General features: G+C 37.8%; 1 protein-coding gene across 1 annotated transcript in view; it reads left to right on the plus strand.

Annotated features, from left to right (window-relative positions):
* The window catches only part of CNTNAP5 (contactin associated protein family member 5), an 848,385-nt gene that overhangs the window by 695,538 nt on the left and 132,462 nt on the right, over positions 1 to 20,385 (plus strand). Inside the window, exons 15-16 of the mRNA XM_046019554.1 lie at positions 15,017 to 15,144; positions 15,329 to 15,499. Coding sequence (XP_045875510.1) covers positions 15,017 to 15,144; positions 15,329 to 15,499 — 299 coding nt within the window. The remainder of the gene's footprint in view (positions 1 to 15,016; positions 15,145 to 15,328; positions 15,500 to 20,385) is intronic.

Consider the following 20,385-nt stretch of genomic DNA (forward strand, 5'->3'; position numbering starts at 1 on the left):
TTTGCTTGCTTCATGAAATTCTGCTCAATTATAATTAAAAATTACTATGTCAAGCTGCTCTCAACCCACTTGATTTCCTTTTAACTACTTTTTCTTCACTGTTTAAATCGATAACAGCAGGGACTGTTTTGAATGAAGTTTAAGGTAAAGTCAAATTCTCAGTTCAATTGGAAAAGAGCAAACACTTGCCTCCCCTGGGTTCTGCTAAATGGTCCACCTCTTCAGAATGCTGTAGGGCTTCTTGGGCCCTGAGACAAGATACCTGGATGCTTTCTTCTAACCTGAAAATCTTCATATGGGTAAAATCAAACAAAGTCGACTAGGCTTAGTTTGGACTTCTCCATTCCTCGGACCCCCACTTTACCCTGCAGTGCCTTCTCTCATAACATCATGGAGGAGTGCAATCAAATATAACTCATATTTTGAATGGAGACCATGTCTTTTTTTTTTTTTAAGATTTTATTTACTTATTTATTTGACAGAGAGAAATCACAAGAGAGGCAGGCAGAGAGAGAGGAAGGGAAGCAGGCTCTCCGCTGAGCAGAGAGCCCGATGTGGGACTCGATCCTAGGATCATGACCTGAGATCATGACCTGAGCCGAAGGCAGTGGCTTAACCCACTGAGCCACCCAGGCGCCCCATGAGACCATGTCTTTTTTAATATTATATTCCTCAAGATCTATTCCTTTTACAGTAGAAACTCAGTGGTAGTTAGCTGAATACATGAATTTGAAAACTTTTAAGGAGGAAGGGTGATCACAAAATGTCTCCTGCAAGCTTGAGAGATATGTGTGGAGATGTTAAATGATTTTGTTGCTGGGAAAACATACTCAAAATGATCTGCAACCAGTAGCTTAGATTCACTCATTTTTGTGTGACTCATTAAGTCACCTTCTCTATGCTTGATATCAGAAATGCATATATGTATAGATTTGAATGGAAACAACTTTATTCCATTATGTATAATCAGGGAAGTTGATATGGGGCAGTAGAATATAAAGGGAAAAGGAAGTGTTTCCCTTAATTATCTTTACTCCCTTTTGGCTGAATTCTTAATTTTTTGCTCACTGTTTTATTTCCTGTGGTGTGGCCCTTTCCATACTGAGCACTGCCTCAGTGCCTTTCTTTCCTAGGGAACAACCAACCAGGGCCAGCCTTAATTTAGTGAGCAATTAGGGGCAGTGAAGGAAAATGACATTACATTACTTAAAAGTGGAAAATAAGCCACCACATTGGTGAGTTTCCACACGGTCTCCTCTGAGACTTCCCACCAGCCATCTCTACTCAGGTTCCAGCCTTTTCCTCCATTGAACTACTTACTATCTTACTAAACTCTGACCCCTTTATATGTTGACTTAACTTCATCACGTAGGCTGTACTCACAGGAGTGTTTCAAATTGTCCTTTCTGTCAACTCTGGTGCCATCATACCTCTATCAACATAGAAGTCATTGCATATTTCATGACCCTTTCTACTTCCTTTACAGTCAGGGGAAAAAGCTCTATTATTTGCTACTTTCTGTGACAAGTGACCTCTATTAGGGGTAGCAACATGTAATTTTAGATATAAATTTTGTTCAACAATCCACGTAACTAGGATCAGGAGAAATGAGCTGAACTTCCTTTTGTAAAGATTCCTACTTCACTGTGACTCGAATAACATGTTGAACATCTCAGGGCAAAAGTCAGATGAGGTCAGGGATTTTCTTGTGTCATTCTTATGAAGGAGCAGAGGCTGAGATTTAACTCTTCTGGATTGCACTCATTTGTATCAGGGCAGTCACAGCTTGGTATACATGAACCTGAAAAATACTTTGTTATAGAATCAACTGTACTTACCATTCCATCTGATATTTACTCATGTATCATTTGCTCACTGCATGCCTGGTCTTTGCCAGTCAAGCAAGCAGTCTTCTGTGCAGAGAAAGTCAAGGGCATTATAATTTCTGCCTTTGAGGAACTCACAGAATAGTGAGAAAGAAAAAGTTAGTTAGTTAGCAATAAATGTACTGTGTAATGAATTTGGTAATAAAGATAAGTATAGATATGCCCAGAGCTATGGGGGAGATGGACAGGGATAAGTGGCAGCTAGGTTTCAAAGGACCAGAAAAAGTTAGCTGAAGGTAGTGTAGTACAGTTAGATGGAGCCTCCATAGGCTCAGACAGGGAAATGTGAAATAGAGAAATCGCTACTTCCCCAGAACAGTCTTTTGTGATTATTTTTTTTATTTTATTTTGTGATTATAACATTAATTATAATAATAAAATATTATTATTTTATTTTGTGATTATTGCCCTATCGTCATGTGGGGAATTTACAGGAGAGGAAAGAAGACCAAATCCAGATCAAGAAGCTCCTTCTATGTGAACTGTGAGATCCCTTTGTCTGTAACAAGACTGTGAACACAGAATATCCTTTCCACCAGGACACCTGGCAGAGTCTTGTGGAAATGCATTCATTACCTATCTATTCAAGTCTATTATTTACTGTAGAAGGGAAAAGTACAGAAGCTTACACAGTTGTGAAATAGTCTTTTTTCTCTTTTATTCCCCAAGCACATTCTTAGCTTACACGTGGTCAAGCGGGTATTCCACACATTTCAAGTTTGTGTTTCAGTTGAGCATGCCCCTGCTAATATCTCTGCTATTTCTATGTGCTCCTCAGAAAACTCAAATATATTTACCTTGTACAATTCCCTCAAGTCTCTGCTCATGATAAATTTTGTTATTATTATGTTATGATAGTCACCATACAGTACATCATTAGTTTCTGATGTAATGTTCCAAGATTCATTGTTTGCATATAATACCCAGTGCTCTATACAATACGTGCCCTCCACCATACCCACCACCGGGCTCACCAAACCCCCCTCCCCTCCAAAACCCTCGGTTTGTTTCTCAGAGTCCACAGTCTCTCATGGTTTGTCTCCCCCTCTGATTCTCCCCCTTTCATTTTCCCCTTCCTTCTCCTAATGTCCCCCATGCTATTCCTTATGTTCTACAAATAAGTGAAACCATACGGTCTTGGTAAAATTGATCAGAAAACTGATTTGGGCTAGTAGAGCATCTAACAGATAGTAGTTTGATATGTTACAACTCCTTGGTAGTATTGTCACTAAAAAATATCACCTATCATATACCAAGTGTTCTTGGCATTTTATATACTACATCTCATAGAATCATCCCACAACACTTGAGATAGGGTTTATCATCTCTTTTGCCCAGAAAAGGAAACTGAGGATCTGGCATGGTAAGTGGCTTAGTTAAGGTCATGTGACTAAGGGGGCAAAGTAGGATTCTGCTGAATCCCAGGATGTTCTTGGTGACTCCATGAAAGAGGCCACCAAGTTGAGATTCTGAGTTATGACAGTGGGTGAGGATGCCAGAAAGATCTCTTCCAGGGCTTCTCCAATCACATCATGGTAGCCTATGGGTTTCTTTGTGCTGAATCAGGCTGCTCAGGGGAAGCTTAGCCTTCCTCTCAGCCTCTGGCAATTAACAATAATTTATTCTGTTTTAATCAACCTCTGTAACTGAATAAATTGCTGCTCTATATTTCAATAAGACCAAGTAGATGAGGAAAATGATTACGGGTGGGTGAGAGGGAAAGTGAGTCAGCTCAGAAGATGGAGGTGGATGGAGGGGAAGGAAGAACTTGATGAACACAAAATGTGTAGGCATTGGAAATCAAGTATACTACTGAGCTGACATCTCCAAAGGGTTTGGATCCAGCCAAAGAACTAAACAGTAAGAAAAAGAAAATAAAATGAGAAAACTTGAAATGAGTAACAGTTTTACAGTCAATGATTGTTTGCAAATGAACTTGTCTTCAATCTGATGGTTCAACATATAGAAATCCTGCCAATTGGGTATTTTCTGATCCCATTACTTCAGACTGATAGACTGTGGAGAATAGCCAAAGGACACTGGGGATAGTTCCAGGCTAGAGAGAGATAGTATAGAATGTGGGGTTCTGTAGGGTGGGAAACTGTCATCTATGTGGACAGATCCAAAGGATGGTTCTGGCAGCAAGTTGGATGAGGCTGGGAGATCTTTCAAAGTGTGCCTCTTTGTGGTGGCCCGTGGTCCTAATGAGGACTTCTTTCAGCCAGACAATCAAGCAGAACTGAAACAAAGCTCTACTGATTAACAGTAAAACATCTTTTAAAATTTAGTCATAAGGAAGTGAAGATGTTTTTATTTGATTTTCAGTAACTTTGTTCTTTGCCGCTTGTTCCTCAATACACCCTTATATAAAGTAATACGGTACAAGATAGGAAGAGAAAATGATGTAAGGTTTAAATTCTGGTCATCTGGTCATCCAAAAAAGGAAAGCTATTATTCTGTTTCTTAAAAAAATGTAGACTATTTTTAGGTTTTTTTTTTTTTTGGATATGGAATCCTGAAGCTTCAAACTACTCTTTAGCCATTGATTCCACCTCTCTACCACAGAGAAATTATTTAATAAATGGTGTCATATCCATGAATGAACAATTGAATGACTTCTGTTGGACGTATTTTTACTTTTCACAGGTCAACCTATGGTCATTCTAGGAGTAACTGATCTTTATTTCATTGTTAGCTCTTATCCATCTTTTATAACCACTCAAGAAACATTTACCCAAAGTTTAGCCTAAACTTCCCACTGAGCATTCATTTTCCTTCTGACTATCAAAGCATAGTTGGAAATGGCCCCTCTGCTCCAAAAGTTATCTTTTTTTTTCCCCAAGATTTATTATTGATTTTGAGAGTGAGAGCACAAACAGGGGGAAGGGCAAAGGGAGAGAATCTCAAGCAGACTCCCCACTAAGCATGCCCCAATGAGATGTAGTGCTCAATTGCATGACCCTGAGATCATGACCTGAGCTGAAATCAAGAGTCAGACACTTCACCAACTGAGACACACATATGACCCCTCCCCAAGGCTATCTTTTTATATATTTGCCTTCAACTTTTCTCTTTGGTAAATACATGTCTTATCCCTGACCTTCATGAAGAGGCTTCATGCCATTCACATGAGATTTACTGAGACAGTTGCCCTTAGGAGAAAGATACTGGATACATCCAAGGGTTTTAGGGTTTGCTCAGATGGGCTGTTCTTTGATTTCTTAGATTTTTCTTCAAACTTCGATCCCTGAGGTTCCCAGACTTGCTGCAGTGAGGGTGCTTCATCCTTGTTAGTGTCCTAAGATGGGGCAGGAATCCTCAATACTGAAACAAAGGAGAGGATCACCTCAGAACATACTAAGGATCTACATTTTTATTTATTTATTTAGTTAGTTAGTTATAATTTTATTATTCATGAATTTTATTATTCATGAATCTGCTTATGAGCAGTTCCACAGCCTATTAAGTTTTGGAAGTGCTTTTGTTCCTAGCAGGCCTTAATTATGAAAGCTTTATCTGGATTTTAACTCTTTCCTGAATTTCCACATGCATCTAGCAATATAATCAGGACCTGAACCTTGTGTTAGAGAGTAGTATGCATGCCACATGGCAGGTCCTTCATGCACTAACTGCTGAGAGAATGAAGGAGGAGATAATGAATATATGGTGTTTCCTTTCTCCAGATCCTCTCTCCCTGGCCAAACATGTCCTTCACTTGCTAGTTATAGTCTGCTGTTTCATTTGTTACATTTCCACTTAAAATGTATGTCCTGGGGCAACTTGGTTTTGGCTTCTTTACACTAGGTATCCCATGACTAGATAATGGACTGTTTTTAGACAGACTGTTTTGTGGTGTATCATATTGGAGAAAATTGAAGGTATCACATAACAAGAAAAAAAGGAACAATACAAAAAAGGGGAAAAACTTATATCAGAGGTTGATTATTCAAAACCAATATATCACATCATTATTTTATAGAATTATAGATGGAGTAAAATAGTTGGTATTTTACCAAAACAACATTTAGGATTTTTTTTAATTGTTTGTTTGTTTCAATTCAGTGATGACACCATCCTAACATCTATTGGGAAAATACTCAATATAAGGAATTTAAGACTTGTGGGTTCTAGAAAACAAAACATAGCTATAAAATGCTCCTTTTACTACTTCTAAGAAACAAAGACATAGACAGAGTCTTTTATCACATTAGTTTTCTGTCAAACTTTACAAATATACTATGTCTAAATTGCCTGTGGAATCAAATTACTTGGGTAGTTATAAAATTTTGAATATCAGAAATAGAACTTGAAGTCACTATCAAGATTTAGAGTTTTCTAATGATGAACATGTTTTCATGTGTCTGTTAGCCATCTGTATGTCTTCTTTGGAGAAGTGTTTGTTCATGTCTTCTGCCCATTTCTTGACTGGGTTATTTGTTTTCTGAGTGTTGAGTTTAGTAAGTTCTTCATAGATCTTTGATACTAGCCCTTTACCTATAATGTCATTTGCAAATATCTTCTCTCATTCTGTGGGTTGCCTCTAAGTTTTATTGACTATTTTCTTTGCTTTTCAGAAGCTTTTTATCTTGATGAAGTCTCAAAAGTTCATTTTCACTTTTGTTTCCCTTGCCTTTAGAGACTCATATGTGGAACAAAAGGAACAGTGCAGAGGAACACAGGGGAAGGGTGGGGAAAATGGATGGGAAGGAATCAGAATGGAAGACAAACCATGAAAGACTCTGGACTCTGGGAAACAAACTGAGGGTTATAGAAAGAAGGGAGCTAGGGGATGTTGTAACCAGGTAATGGGTATTAAGGAGGGCACTTATCATGATGAACACTGAGCATTATACACAACTAATGAATTGTTGAACGCTACATCAAAACTAATGATGTACTGTATGTTAGCTAATTAAACATAATGATAAAAAAAGATTAAGAGTTTCCATTTACATCGTACATTTTATATAACATTTTGATTTGTACTATTATTGTGTAACAACATATTATAATTATACTTAAAAATGCAATGAGTCTTTGGCTTCTATTTTAATTTGCCTACTTATCACTAAGTGTTTGGCATTACTCACCTAATAGTAGCTCTTACTCAGATACAAATTACATGAGCTGCTTACCTCTTTTATCTACTCTGTATGTTTGCTTACAGTTTTCAGTTCTGATTCACCCAATTTAGGTTTCTATATTTAACAAAGCACAAGAGGAATATTTCTCTTGCTTTTTTTTTAACTTTAAGGGTTTATTTTAATAAAATAAATATATTCTATTATATCCTTACTATAAAACTTCAAATATTTCAGAAATAATTCAGTAAAAAAGTAGAATCTCCTTCTTCAACACTGCCTGGAATCTTTACTTGTACCCCATATGTAAAATCTGACACCTAGAGATAATAGATGGGCATGTAGGGCATTTCTACCTATGCATATGCCACATTTACTAAATGTGAGATAATATTAAACATAATATTCTGCAACTTACTTTTTTCGCAAAAATATGTGTTGGAGAGCTTTTATATAGCCTCATTAAATAAGCATGAAAATGAGTACATCCTGTCCATTTTAATGGCTGCAAAGTATCCATGGTATGATTGTATTGCAATTTATTTTACCATTCCTTTACGAAAAACATTTTCCTCGTAAATGATTTTTCACTATTAGAAAAAAAAATGTTTCAACGAACATTTTTGAGTCTTGATTTATACCTTTCCACTTTGGAAATTATTTCTATTGCATAGAACCCCAGCTTAAAATTGTTAAATTATCCATTTTTCTGTTTTGCTAGATGTGGCCAAATTGCTGAAGGGACTTAAGGTATTACATAGACCACAAAGAGATCAGTTCAGAACTGGATGCTCAGATTCGGGCGGGGTGGGGGGATGATCCTCTCTGTCTGAGGAGGAATGTGCAGAACTCACCAGGATCAAAACAGGGCCACACAGGAAGACGTCAGTTATAACCTCTTTATTCTCAGAACTTGCTGGAACCCTTAGGCAAGTGCTAATAGCTTGGATGGACCCCAGGTATTATTTCTGCCATGACTGGCGTGACTTCTGAGGTCTGGGGGATACTCTTGGCTAACTACAGATAGATCCTAGCATTTCCGCACTTTATTTTCAAAGTGTAGATTCTTTTTCATTAAGGATAAGAAGGAGGAAGAGAAGAGTAAGAGGAGAGGGAAGGAGGAAGAGAGGAAATAGTTCTACCACCTTTGCAAATCTGCCTTATGGATTTTCAGAGAAAATATCATGAATTAATATGCATAATACACTTAGAATGCTCACAATTGTAGCTACTTCTTCTGGCAACAGTCTTATTTTCTGGATGTAAAATGCAATTTATCTCTAAGTAACATTTTATTATGTAATGAGATGATCAAATCCTGGATGTGTCATTACTAACTATACAGCTTACATCATTTAGCCTCTCTGGGCTTCAAGTTCCTATTTTATTTAAAAAAAAAAAGAAGAAGAAGAAGAAAGAAAATTAGGAAAAAGAATATCTTTGGAGAGTTGGGAAGTACTGGCTGAGTTAGCAGTAATTTGTGCGCTGAGCAGATGTGCCATGAATTTGGTTCTCAAAAATTTGTTAGTCATCATGTTTATTATTTCCCTATTTTTAAAGTAGCTTAAATAAAAGGTAGGGATTGGGAGGGAGACAAACCATAAATGACTCTTAATCTCACAAAACAAACTGGGGGTTGCTGGGGGGAGGTGGGGTTGGGAGAGGGGGAGGGGGTTATGGACATTGGGGAGGGTATGTGCTATCATGAGTGCTGTGAAGTGTGTAAACCTGGTTATTCACAGACCTGTACCCCTGGGGATAAAAATACATTATATGTTTATTAAAAAAAAAAATTTGGAAGGGGAGGCGAACCATAAGAGACTATGGACTCTGAAAAACAACCTGAGGGTTTTGAAGGGTCAGGGGTGGGAGGTTGGGGAACCAGGTGGTGGGTAATGGGGAGGGCACGTATTGCATGGAGCACTGGGTGTTGTGCAAAAACAATGAACACTGTTACGCTGAAAAAAATAAATAAAATGGGGGAAAAAAGAGACAAAGTTGATTTATAGAAGTTAAACAGATTTCTAAGAAAAAATACATCTATGTCATAAAATAAATAGAATTAAATAGCAGACAGAACAATCAAAGGTATTATTCAGCTGTCAAACTCTAGGTGAAATGAGGAAAGAAAAAAGAAGGCCCCTCTTCCCAAAACAGGGCTACTCTCTGAAAATTCACTCGCGAAACTCACCATGTAATGGATGGGTCTGCCCACAATAGAAATAACCCAAGAGATTGCTTGTAAATGTGTAACTGAAGAGTTTGTGGGCTCCCAGAACTCCTGTCAAGGTGACCCACATGTAATCTCAGGGAATGCAGGGCTGGAAAATGATTGCAAATCAGTAAATTGAAACCTAGTCAATTGAATTGTATCTTGCCTGTGTGAATGGAATGGGGATGGTCAGTCCGAGACCTGCAAAGGCTGCTCAAGGACTCAGGGGCAGAGCTGTTATTCAAGCACTACCTGGAGAAGATGTAGACTGACCGTGGGAAGGAACAGCAACGCTATACAAGAGAGCCACTCTCTGTAGGAGTGAGACCAGGAGACCAGAGGAGCTCCATGGTTACAACAAAGGCATGCTGCTCAAATCCTGACCCTTCCACTTGTAAATGATGCACGCTGGGAAGGTTAGTCACTTCTATAAAGTTCCATTTCCTCTCCTGCACAAGACAGGTGCTGATAACAATATTGTCACAGGGATGTTCTGGGGATTAAATGAGATCATGTGTAAAAAACTATTTTTATGCTCACATGGCCACGGAAAGGCAAGAGGCAGCTCCCACGCTCACATTCAGTGATAGGAGGCATTCAGCTGAGCCGAAGAGCCAGAAGTAGGTTCTAAGAATAGCAGCCCTAAACTAAAGAATACCTCTAACCCCTGCATCATCCATCTTTCTTTCTCTCTCTCTCTCTCTCTCTCTTTTTTTTTTTTTTAAGAAAGAATTGTCTGTAAAAGACAACGGTGGTTTTAAATAAGCATTTTACCCTCCACTGTACTATGTTAAACATTTTGGAATTTGGACAACACCTGGAACAGACAGAGACCTCTTATCATAACAAGGCTTTAAGCAATAGAGTATGAATCATGGTCCACATTTAAACAATAAAGTATGAAACTGAGAGGCTAATAGTGGAGAAGCAGACTAGGAAGACATTAGTGAGATTGGCAGGAGAAAGCCAGTGTAGGTAGCCATCTCCAAGGACCAGGCAGAGACCCTGGAGCTCCCTCAAAATAGAAATACAGGGTGAGGATAAGGCAGCTTGGATGGAATGACATATCGCAGGTGAGCTTGGTGTAAGTGGTGGATCATGAATGAGGAGGAGTGAGGAAAAGAGGAAGGGAAGACGTGTGTATATATGGTCTCAGCCCCTGAGAGCAGAGGGCCTCATCCTTCACAGAACTGAGTAACACATGTAAGCAGAGGAGCAGATCCCTGAGCAGCAACAAGTGGAAGGGGTTGGGGCATTATTCCTTAGAGGTGACTGTTGATGTTCAAGGGAGGGGGTCAGTCAGTAACAGTATTCATTGTGTATGTAACAGGGAGGAAGGCAACACTGTGAAAAGATACCACAGAGTGGAATGAGTTAGGTCCTGACCTATTCCATGGAAATTAGCAATTCAGTGAGAGGAGTTGCCTTGGCATGAAAGGAGAGAAGACTGATTGTGGGAGTTAAGGAGGCAAGGGAGAGGAGGAGTGGAAGATAAGAGGAAGAGTGCAGACAGTTCTGGTAAGAACTTTTCTGGCCCTATTGAATGCTACTTTCATCCATATCCAGAGCAGGTTAATCAAATCATGCCTCCAAAAATCTTCATCTGTGGTAGCATTTTTAAAATTAACTTTATACTCTTAAAATCTTGAAGGTCATGATAATTTCTTAATAATAAAGTAACATTAGGTGGCCTTTGGCTGTATTTACATACCAAGGCCTGATTTTGTTTTCCTCACATCTATTTGAGAAGAGCACTATGGTTTCAAGTTTCTAGAATATTTACTGAAGAACTATAGTTTCTAAATGTTTAAATATTTGCAAAGTCGTCATTTTACCCTTCACATTTTTTATGCTGGGAACAGAAAACAAGAGTCCAGACGTGGTCTGGTCAGTGTAGGGCAGAGAGGAATGGATATGACCTCCTGGTGTGCACTTGTCTATGTGACCGCAGTCGATGCTTGCATTTGCTTTTTTTGGCAATCAAGTGACAACCAACCTTTAATCTAATCCTCTAGGTCTTTTTCATCAGGAAGTCTTAAGAAGGAAGACAAAAGGAAATAATTGCTTTAACCAAGGTTAGGGTAGAATTACTGGTAAGCATCAATACCGTACCTCAGACTTGCAGACTTGCTTATGGACAACTTTCAGCCACAGAAAGTGGAGGACATCATGTCACCCACTCAAGGGAAGGCTATGCAGAAAGTCTTGAGACTCACCCATTCAGATTCACATAGGGGCTTCAAAGGGTGCTAGAGTCTTCGGTTTTGCATAATTTGCAAAGTATTCCTACCTTATGCATAATGTGTTTTTGTTTTGTTTTGTTTCATTTCATTTCGTTTTGTTTCATTTCATTTCGTTTTGTTTTTCACTTTCAAGTGACTAAAAGAAATAAACATAGAATAGGGAAAAAAAGTCATCTCTCTTCATAGGCTCAGTGACCCAAATGATTCTGCTAAAAGAAGCTTACAGAGCCGCAGTTAACCAAATTTGATTGATTCATGAAAACAAAAATGTTAGCATATGACTTTTCACCACATTTTACTCAAATGATTCACTAAAGAAATCAGCGGCCCCTGTTTTGTCCTGAAATCCTGAACCTGGTAAAATCCCAAGATGCACATAAAGGAAGAGGAGACCACATTGCTTCTGATGAGTTTTTCTATTAGCTCATGTGGGTTTTCTGAGGACCACGCATGTCTGTGACTTGTACCCTTGGAGCCTCCATAAGCTGGAGTCTTTGACTGGCATCTGTGACTGGCCTCTGCTCATTCCTGCCAACAGTGAGGCTCTCTTTCTAACTTTTCCTTTAAAAATTATTTGTATTTCACATTTTTACTTCAAACTTAACAGGGAATGTCAAAACTATCTATTGAATACCTATTTTGTGTTAGTGTGTTAATAGTTTTATATGCATTATCTCCTTTGATTTATACAGTATAAAATTGATATTATTAACCCCATTTTAGAGATAGGGAAACTGAAGCCTAGAATGACCTCACTAACATTTTATAAAGTAGTATATTGAGTTACATGGATTCAACCCATAATAGTCTGGTCCAAAAGGCAATACTTTTTCACTACAACATAACCCTTTCTGTTTTTATAAATTATGTTTATAAGTTTTTAACTTGTTTTTGTTACTCATCTGGCCCCTGTAGGAATTTGAGTTTGTATCTATTAAAAAAAAAGTATTTTTGGTATTGTGCCTTGCATTATCAAACTAAATATAAAATTTTTTTCTCTGTTCCTTGGAAGAGATTTTTATTCTTAGAATGCTATTTATATATTCCAGCTCTTTGACACAGGACATCAAATTGATGCAGACAGGGTGCCAGAATGAGGAAGGGAGACAGTAGTTAGCATTGATGGACAGACTTCAGAATCAACCATTTTCACCCTGAAAATAAAAATGGAGAGAAACAAAAATCCTAGAGCAATATACTTTCTTAGGATTACATATAGGTTTGTCTTTATTCAACTTTGACTACTTAGAATTTGCTTTGAATTCTATGCTTGAAAAGATATTGAAATATGAAGATTCAAATTTTACCTTTTGTCTTTGTAACATTCACAGATGTTCTTTCAAACAGAAACAGAAGCCTTATTCCTAATCCTTTGAATTGCCTCTAAATACAGGTTTTCAAATAATAAAAAATGGATAGTACATTTATTTACCTCTTTGGTTACTTGACCTGAAGAGTATGTGTGCAAGTAATTATTTCATTTATTTACAACCAAGATGAATTGATATTTTTTCTCCAAATTTCATAAGTTGGATGCCAAATATGAACATTTAATTTTCTACAGTGTTCTATGTAGTATGAGAACTCCCATATAGAACTACATCGGGCTTCATAAAAAGATGGATTGACTTGCCTAAGGCTACAGAGGTTTCAGGGACAAAGATAAGAACTAAAATGACTGTTGCCACTACCATTTTTGAGCATTTATCATAGATTAGGCACCATGCTAAGTGACTATATGATCTTGTTTAATTCTCTCAATAACTCTGTAATATAGACTTTATCTCCACTTTAAAATTGAGAATGCTGGGGAAATCTCAGAAATAAAATTATATGCCCAAACTTACACAGCTAGGAACTGGGGACTCGGGATTCCAGAACAAATCTATGTGCTTCTGAACCTATGCCCTTAGCACATCACATCACACTACTCCTGCCATGCTTCCTCAGTTCAGAATATTCAGGGATATTATTCTATCTCTAAACCAGAGCTGTAAATTATATGTAAATGGTAATGAAATGTAACATTGATTTTGAGTGTGTGTTCAGTGTCTGGCTGATTTCTTTGTGACTACAGAGAGAAAAGGAATATGAATCTGCTCCTTTGTGTTCTTGCTATCAAATTGCTACATCATATACTTTGCCCTGAATATTGGTGTGTGGTGCTCTGTCCCCCAATTCCCATGCACTGGCAAAAGATTCCATCCTGACCTTAACTACGGTTGCGCTGGGTGGGGACTCTAGCCCACTCTGCGATTTTCAGACTACCTCGTATGACTCAGTTCAGCTCATCATTTCAGGTTGGTAGCACACCTGATGTATGGAGCATGGAAATGAAAATGTTCCATCATCTTTTCTAGCAGGCCACCTGATGTTTGGGTGAGTTAAATGGAGCAAGACAACAATGGCACACTTAAAAAAGGCTTTTGAGGAATTTTGGTTACTGTTTCATGACTTGCTGTAATATAACACATTCTGTATTCCTACCACCCACCCTTGCCCCCGCCTTCTTTCAGAAACGTCAGTGTTTTATTAGTCACACGTTTCAGATTATCACGTGGGAATGAAATGCTAGCACATAATATACAGGCATCTTCAAAGCATATAAACATATATTTTTGTTAAATGTAGACATGACTATTTATGGCAAGATTGTTAAATTTAGACACAAGGTAGATTGTATGTGATCAAAGACCTGCCTTTTGTGTCCTGTGAACTTCGATAGGTTGTCTGGTATGTATCTTCGACTCAGTTTCCTCATCTGGGAATGAAAATAATGGTGCCTACTTCACAAGTGTGTTGTGTGGGAAAAATGTACTTATCCCCTAATATATTCCTGGCTCAGAATAGTTATTTATTCAATGCAGATTTCTTCTCTGCAGTTTTCTTCTCCCAGATATTATGGTATGTTCTTACCATGAATCCAAAACCACAGCTTTATAAAAGGGAAAAACAACACTGCCATCCTATTTATTTTTAAGTTTTTTTTTCCCCCAAAGGGTGACTAACTATCTATTTGCATAATTAACAAAGACAAAGATGTTACCTCCCATGGTCTTTAAAACATAGAGCAAAATGAAAAGCAGCAAACAGGTAACTCTGAAGACTTGTATTTACCCAGAGTTAAAAGGTGATAAGAAGCATCCCAAACTGATTAAAACCTATAGGCAGGTGGCTGGAGCAAGTCCTGGGAGTGATTTCAAGTGGGATTTGGGGTGCCCACTTCAAGTTAGTTACTGAGATAGCCAATCTCTGTGGAAAGAGAGCTGATGTTTCATGTTGCATCAACAAGGCATTGGGCAGGTGGGGCGCTGTCAGCTACAAGAAAAAGCAAGCTCTGTAAATTACCTGTGTTTCTGGAAAGACTTAGGGAAAATGTAACATCCCTGGTTTTTGGAAGCTGGCCAAAGGTTTTGTAATTGGCCTTCCAGTCTTTCGGATATGCGTATGAGACGAAAAGCCTTCTGGTTTCCCCTCTCTGGCCTCACCCGGCTACTGCAACCACCCAGACCACCTTTGAAAAAAGGAGTCTTGGTAAGAGTCCCTACATTATCCACATTTTCTCCTCTCTTTTCTTAAATTTATGTTTTGCAGGACAAATGATACTGGGTTTCTTTCCTACAAAGACCACTTGCCTGTCACTCAGATAGTTATCACTGATAGCAACAGATCAAACTCAGAAGCTGCTTGGAGAATTGGTCCCTTGCGTTGCTATGGAGACCGTGAGTACTGAATTGAAAAAAAAAAAAAGCTTTCTCTCTTCATTACATAAGCACAAGATGTTTTTATTCCCTTATCCCTTCTCCCTGCAGTGTCCCTCAGCCTTGAAATTTTTTCACATGTCCAATGCTTTTCTACATCTCATTCTAAAACAATGAACCTGCTTAAGGATATTTCCATTTGCAGGGCACTTCTGGAATGCGGTATCATTTTATACAGAAGCGTCTTACCTCCACTTTCCCACCTTCCACGCGGAGTTCAGTGCTGATATTTCCTTCTTTTTTAAAACCACGGCTTTATCGGGAGTTTTCCTAGAAAACCTTGGCATTAAAGACTTCATCCGACTTGAAATAAGCTGTAAGTGCCCTCATTTATGAATTTAACATAATGTCAACAGAAGTCCAAGTCTTATCTTTGCCATCAATGGCTAGCACATGTTGATACTACCAAATTAATACCTCTGGTAATCGGTAAAATTAGTCATGCTAATTTCTAGTTCCTTCTAATGTTTTGTTTTGTTTTGTTTTATTATTGCCTATCAGAATCTAATCGTTCTCTCTTCAAAATAGTGTATTCCTCAAATCCCCATAGTACTTATTACAGTGTCCCTTATCTGTCCATGGGTACTGCTTACCTTTTATACGTTAAGCTTCCATACCCCAGAACTTTTTTACTACAATTTCCATGGAAAGCTTAATGTATTATTATTATGCATTCTATTCATGATTAGGGTCTATTTTTTGTTGTTGTACTTTTGCTCTGAAAGTAATTTCTGATTTATTTTCCACCATTAGGACTGTGTGACTACCCAATCAGGATTCCCACTCATTTTCAACTACTTCCCCATAAGCAGTGGTGTAGCTACACCAGAATATGGATCATTGTCTAACATCCCATTTCCTATATACAAGTTATATCAGTAACGACCATAAAGTTAAAAGAAGAGTAATAGAAATGTAGATGGCAAAATGTCCTAATATTGAACACTTGTATGTGATAAGGCCAATTAAAGAAAATCCATACAAAGAAGAAAAGACATGAATGGTTTCTAGTTACATTAGTATTTTTTTTTCTTTTTAGTAAAAAGGACAAAACCATACCTGTATATTGGTTTGTTCCAGTAATAGTCATATTAAAATTTCTGTTCCTCCAAATTTACTTCTACAAATTTGTGCATGGCTTTATCAAAATCAATAGTCTTCACATGTGTATGTTCAAAACAGAATATAATCAGATTTGCCCATCTGTCTTATATCAATCAAAGGGTACTTTTACTATTTTTAAATTTAAAAAAATATTTTTTCACATTAAGCAACAGACATGTAAATTTTAGGAAAGGTTCTAAACATAAAGATAAGTTTGATTGATAGTCATTAAAATACTTTGATTTATAATAAATTTCAGGAATTATGATTTTTTTCCACGTGTTTTCTTCACGATTAGTTCTAGCAACTTTTAAATATCTCTGCAATCAATAAGAAAATCACTAAAATATTTTCACTAGAAATTTTATCACAGATCACTCTTCTATTTGGTAAAATATTATGGAGTTCCTAAATGTTTGCAGTTGTGTGAGCTCTCTTTGGGTGCAATCTGTGTCCGCAAGCCCTGTGTTAATGTGTATTCATGTGTTTCAACAGTAGGTCTGAGTTAAACAAGGATAACATAGTAACTGTACAAATGAGAAATCAGAAGTTGAATTCTGACCCTTAGAACTAAGCCTGTGTATTGGAGTCTGCGTGTTCAGAAGCCAAAGATATAACTGGAGTTGTCTGAATTAACTTCCCTCTTGAATATAATATTTATTAAGTGGCAAGTAATAAAATGTGCTATCCGAGGCTTATATATACGTTATTAAAAATTCATACTGACATCAGCATTTCTTAGAACTTAGACAAACAAAATGCTTTTTTTGGTAGAAGCATGTTTTTCACTGATCCTATTTAGAATTGCTGGTGCGTGGCAATAATAAAAGCGTTTCCTTTTACTTGCTTTTGTTGGTTTTCCAATTTTCTGCACCTACTGTCCCCTCCCCCTATATTTCTTCTATAAAGATGGACTACTCCCACCATCTTGCCCTTTTTATGCCATGACCATGATGGCTTGGGCTTGTCATTAGATTTCTCATTTATCTGTGTCTACACAGATGTTTTCTATAGTTTGATGGAGGCAGTTGACCAATACTATGATAGTGATGTGACTGCATGAAATACCCTTTAAAAATTATTTATTTATTTGACCGTGAGAGAGATAGCGAGAGAGGGAACACAAGCAGGGGAAGTGGGAGAGGGAGAAGTAGGCCTCCCGCTGAGCAGGGAGCTGACGCAGGGCTGGATCCCAGGAACCTGGGATCATGACCGGAGCCAAAGGCAGATGCTTAAGGACTGAGCCACGCAGGAACCCCCTGCATGAAATACTTAATGCTTATGCTTAAAAGCATAAGTAATGTTCTGGCAAGAAGAGCTTGGAAATTTGAGAGCTCCCGAGAAAGAAACAAAAGCACTAACTGGAGGAGATGACTGAGTTAAACACCAGCTCCCTGTAAATCACCAAGTAGTTAAATGTTTCTTTTGCAGTTATAGAACAATACACACAAGGAAAGAGATCTCTTTAATTGGTAGCTTTAACCTCCTTTTACTCTGAAGATTTAGACTATTAATGGGAGGATGCTCTTGTGGCTTTAGTGTGAAATAAGATCTCTGCTATCTAACTTAGCCAGGCTCTGAAAATGTGGGGTTGAGTGCCAACCATTGCATAATATGGATATAATAACCTCAATGTAAGTTTAATAAAAATCAGGCCCTAAGGCCTTTTGAGTCATTAAAGCAGCAGCAAATGTCACGGCATATTATCCCAAGATAATGAGCAATGATTTAGTGTTAATTACATTTCAATGTCCAATTTGTTTGTACTTTCTGGTACCGTATTTTGTCCTTTGGGTTATACAAAAATGTTTTAAATTCAGGTGGTATTTAATTCGAAGAAAATTTAAAAATCCATTGATGTAATTGTTTGCCATACAGTTTTTTCACCAGGTTGAAGAACATATACTTTTTTGAAACAAGATGATTTTATATAAAACATTTTAAAGTACAGGACTTTATATTTTTCAAAAGATTGTATTTTATTATTATTATTATTTAAAAGGAAAAAAATAAATTGGAAGGGATCTTGTATTTCTTACTAACAGCTATACTCATCCTTCACCTTTTCTGTAGATAAAATTTTCACCCTAAGAGGTTCATAACAAGATACTTCTACAGATCAGCTACTTATAAAGGAAATGCCTTTAAACACATGAAGTGGCTCAGAATAGATTTCTTTTCCATCCCTAAGGAGTATTCCTCTATAACTATCTGAACAGAAGCTTCCAAAGTTGATATATCCATATTGTTCAACAGGGAACAAGAAGTCTCATGAAATTTTCAATCCATTTCCTTCTGGGTCACTTCCAGCTAAGACGTGTGAATTATGTAGCCTTGAAATTAGTCCATATTCTATGAGAAACAAGACACTACACAGTATCATGTCTTAGTTGATCTGTTTCAAATGAGACTGAGTGAAAAAAATGAGCTGATTTGACAACTGTCTCACAATGGTTGTGGGATGGAAATATAGTTTAGAGCGGGTGAAGAGAAGTGGGGAATTGTTGAGAGTCAGTGCGGTATAGTGGAAAGAGCCTATTGCTTAGAACCCCAAGTGGATTCAAATTTCCATCCTTCTAAGTTTAATTGTAAGCATGTTCTTTACTCCTTTAGTGCTTACTTATGCAAAATGGGACTTATGACACCCATATACCAATCTGATATATTTGGCTGCAATTAAGAGAAAACTTGATCTGAACTAGTAGACACAAGGATGGGGATTCACTGGTGCTGGGACATGTGACTAGGTCCAGAGCTGGTGAGACATTTTATTTCTGGTTGGATTCATCAGTTTCATAATGTTATCTGGATTCAATTTATTACTCTCCCTGCACTGACTTCTGAATATCTTTTTCAGTCAAAAGCTAGCTGTCCTTCAAGGGAGAGCTACATCTCAGCTAATGGGTGAAACTCCTGGTGTGCAACACCTAAACACCTCTGGTCCAGGCTTCTGGTCGTGGAAGTAAAGATTGCAGAGTGGTTTTTCCAGGACCCACCTTTACATGTGGTGGGGGAGGGAGGGAGGAAAAACAAAGTGCCTCTTAACTTTTCAGTTCTTGGTTGAGACCCCTGTAATAAAAGAAAGAGTAACAAGAGAAAAACAAACAGAAGTTTACTGATCTGCACACATTGTGTGCACATGAGATGAACAGAGAAAAATGAATAATTCAAAGAGGTGGCTTAGAATTATAGATTATCATATAGTGTGTTCAACAGAGAATAATAAAATTATGGGGAGGGGCACCTGGGTGGCTCAGTGGGTTAAGCCTCTGCCTTCGGCTCAGGTCATGATCTCAGGATCTGGGATCGAGCCCCACGTCGGGCTCTCTGCTCGGCAGGGAGCCTGCTTCTCTTTCTCTCTCTCTCTCTTTCTCTCTCTCTCTGCCTGCCTCTCTGCCTACTTGTGATCTCTGTCTATCAAATGAATAAATAAAAATCTTAAAAAAATAAAAAATAAATAAAAATAATAAAATTATGGGGAAATAATGGACAATAGAAAGTAATATTAGGTTTCCAAAAGTAGTGATAAAGACTAGTTAATAAAGTTTGTTATGCAGATCTCTCTGGTGTCATCTCTAGACTGATAGGATCTAAAGTTGTCTCCAGGCATGCCTGGGTAGCTCAGTCAGTTAAACATCTGCCTTCGGCTCAGGTCATGATCCCAGAGTCCTGGGACCAAGCCTCACATCAGGCTCCTTCCTCAGCGGGGAGCCTGCTTCTCTCTCTCCTTCTGCCACTTACCCTATTTATACATTTACTATATATTTTGTTTTCAAACAAAATTTTTCTTGATGTTCACGAGATACTGCACTATGATTTTCATTATTCAACTCCTAATCCAATTTACAGATGAGGAGGATGACCCTAGAGAGACTTAGTAAAACACCCAGAGTTACACAGCTTACACAGTTGGTTTAAGAGTCAGATTCCACGATCCACCTACCTCTTTCTTCTTTAGTGCAACTTCCTATTCTGTTTTGCAAGACTGCCTCAAAATCCAAGAATGCTAGGACTCAGAGAAAACAGAATTATTTTTTTCTGTGATTTGACACATAAGACATTCAGGAAGTCTTCAAAATTTTAGCAATTTGTATATCC

This window comes from Meles meles, chromosome 9 (genome assembly GCF_922984935.1).
Source record: "Meles meles chromosome 9, mMelMel3.1 paternal haplotype, whole genome shotgun sequence".
Lineage (NCBI taxonomy): Eukaryota > Metazoa > Chordata > Mammalia > Carnivora > Mustelidae > Meles > Meles meles.